Source organism: Camellia sinensis, chromosome 14 (assembly GCF_055761805.1).
Source record: "Camellia sinensis isolate YWXY chromosome 14, ASM5576180v1, whole genome shotgun sequence".
NCBI lineage: Eukaryota > Viridiplantae > Streptophyta > Magnoliopsida > Ericales > Theaceae > Camellia > Camellia sinensis.
Genome location: NC_138974.1, coordinates 57,715,866 through 57,717,608, shown reverse-complemented (window position 1 = coordinate 57,717,608; position 1,743 = coordinate 57,715,866). Strand labels below are relative to the sequence as shown.

The 1,743-nt window shown below is 41.4% G+C and overlaps 1 protein-coding gene across 1 annotated transcript; it reads right to left on the bottom strand.

The window, feature by feature from the left end:
* On the bottom strand, positions 1-1,491 carry LOC114301590 (putative protein phosphatase 2C 13). Its single transcript, XM_082906050.1, has one exon. It carries the CDS (start codon positions 1,288-1,290, stop codon positions 220-222), a length of 1,071 nt encoding a protein of 356 aa, XP_082762176.1. The 5' UTR covers positions 1,291-1,491; the 3' UTR covers positions 1-219.
* Between the last annotated feature and the right edge of the window lie 252 nt (positions 1,492-1,743).

Below are 1,743 nucleotides of genomic sequence, written 5' to 3'. Positions count from 1 at the left end.
AAATTATATGGCAATGCTTGACAAGATCTGTATTTATAATTTGTATCTTTCAAATAAGGACATGGCATATTACCCGCCAAAGCTGCTAGCCACTTTTTTTGTAATTAATCTGAAGCAGCCATAAACAAATCAACATTCTTTATGTTTCTAACAAGAAATTTTAATAAAGAATTGACATTTACACTTCAAATTAGTTGCAGAGAATAGAACAATTTGCATCTACATTTGATCAGAGTTGCCTTCCAACAAGCTCCTCAACTTCTTCTTAGCCTCTTCAGACAGGTTACAGCACCTCAACCTTGGCCGCTGATAGTGATCTCTGCAATCAATCCCAGAAGTGAAGCACACAACAATGGCGGTGAGGTTGTCACTCGCATTCAAGCGCACCGCTTCATTAACAAGCTCTCTGGCACACTGCTGTGGATCATTACAACTCCTCAGTCCACCGCGAACTAATCTGACTGCGTCCTGGTTCGACATCACGTCCCAGACTCCATCGCACGCCACAATCAAGAACTCATCGTCCTCCGTTAACACAGTGTGTTGAAATTCTGGCTCGGCAATCAGAGGCGACGAAGAACCAATCGGGAATTTCATGTACCAGTCACCGAGGGCTCGGGTGACCCCGAGATCACCGTTGAGGTACCCATCATTATCAAAGTATCCCCCTAAATCTTCGACCCTCTTGCGCTCTGACAAACACGTGGGCCTGTGATCTTCAGACATCTGGATTGAGACTCCTTTCCGGCAGAGCACGGCTCGAGAGTCACCGGCATTGGCGATGAAGAGGTGTTTACCGATGACAATGGCGGTCAGTGCAGTTGTTCCACAAAAAGCAGGAACATTATCAGCTAGGGCTTGATCAGCCCTTAGAAAAGCTTTGCGGTTATAGTCTTCCAACTCTTGGGGTTTTTGGGGAAAATTGGCTTCTTGGAAGAAGAGTTTTGTATAATTCTGTTTGAGATAAGACGATGCAGCGTTGGAACCGCCGTGTCCATCGAAGACGGCGTAGAAAGAAGTCGGCGATGGAGAGAGGAAGAGAGAGGGTAATTGGGTGGAGAGATGGTCGATTAGGATGTGTTCGTCTTCGTTGAATTGACGGTGTCCTTTGTCTGTGTGGCTACCAGAACGAATGGTTGGAACAAACTCAGTACTCGCAACAACCGACTCAGACTCGGAGAAGAAGGGCTTTTCAATGGGTAGGATGGGGGTTTTGGGAACGGAGAGGTGATGAACACCGAGAATGGACATCTCTGCTTCAGACACCATGCTCTCACTACTCACAATCATCACACACTAAACTGAACGATTGCTTCAATTGATTCAATCTTCTTCTTCTTCTAAAGCTCAATGATTTTAGATGTAGACGGAGAAAAGAGAGAGTACGGGTATTCAGAGAATTAGGGTTTTGTATGGCAAAAATAAGCAGCAAATTATTACAGATATAAAAGAGCAGAGTTGTAGTTATATAGATATGGGTTTTCCAGAATTTGGAGTTGATTTGGATTTGGGTTTGTATTTGTATTTGTATTTTTTAATGCTATATTCGTGTTGTTTTTATGTACTAAAACTAAGTTTTAAGTTTTTATTGGAGTTATAATTTAAGAACTTTTAATTTTTGAATTGCTAATTAATATTAATATTATTGGTGATAACATTGATGAGGAGTTAATTATTGATAAAATTAATTTTAAATTCTAAATCTTATGATGTCCTAAAATGTTGGCTGCGTCACATATGCTC

Excerpts from the sequence above, each read along its gene's own strand:
- LOC114301590 (XM_082906050.1), bottom strand. The coding sequence starts at position 1,290 with ATGATTGTGAGTAGTGAGAGCATGGTGTCTGAAGCAGAGATGTCCATT.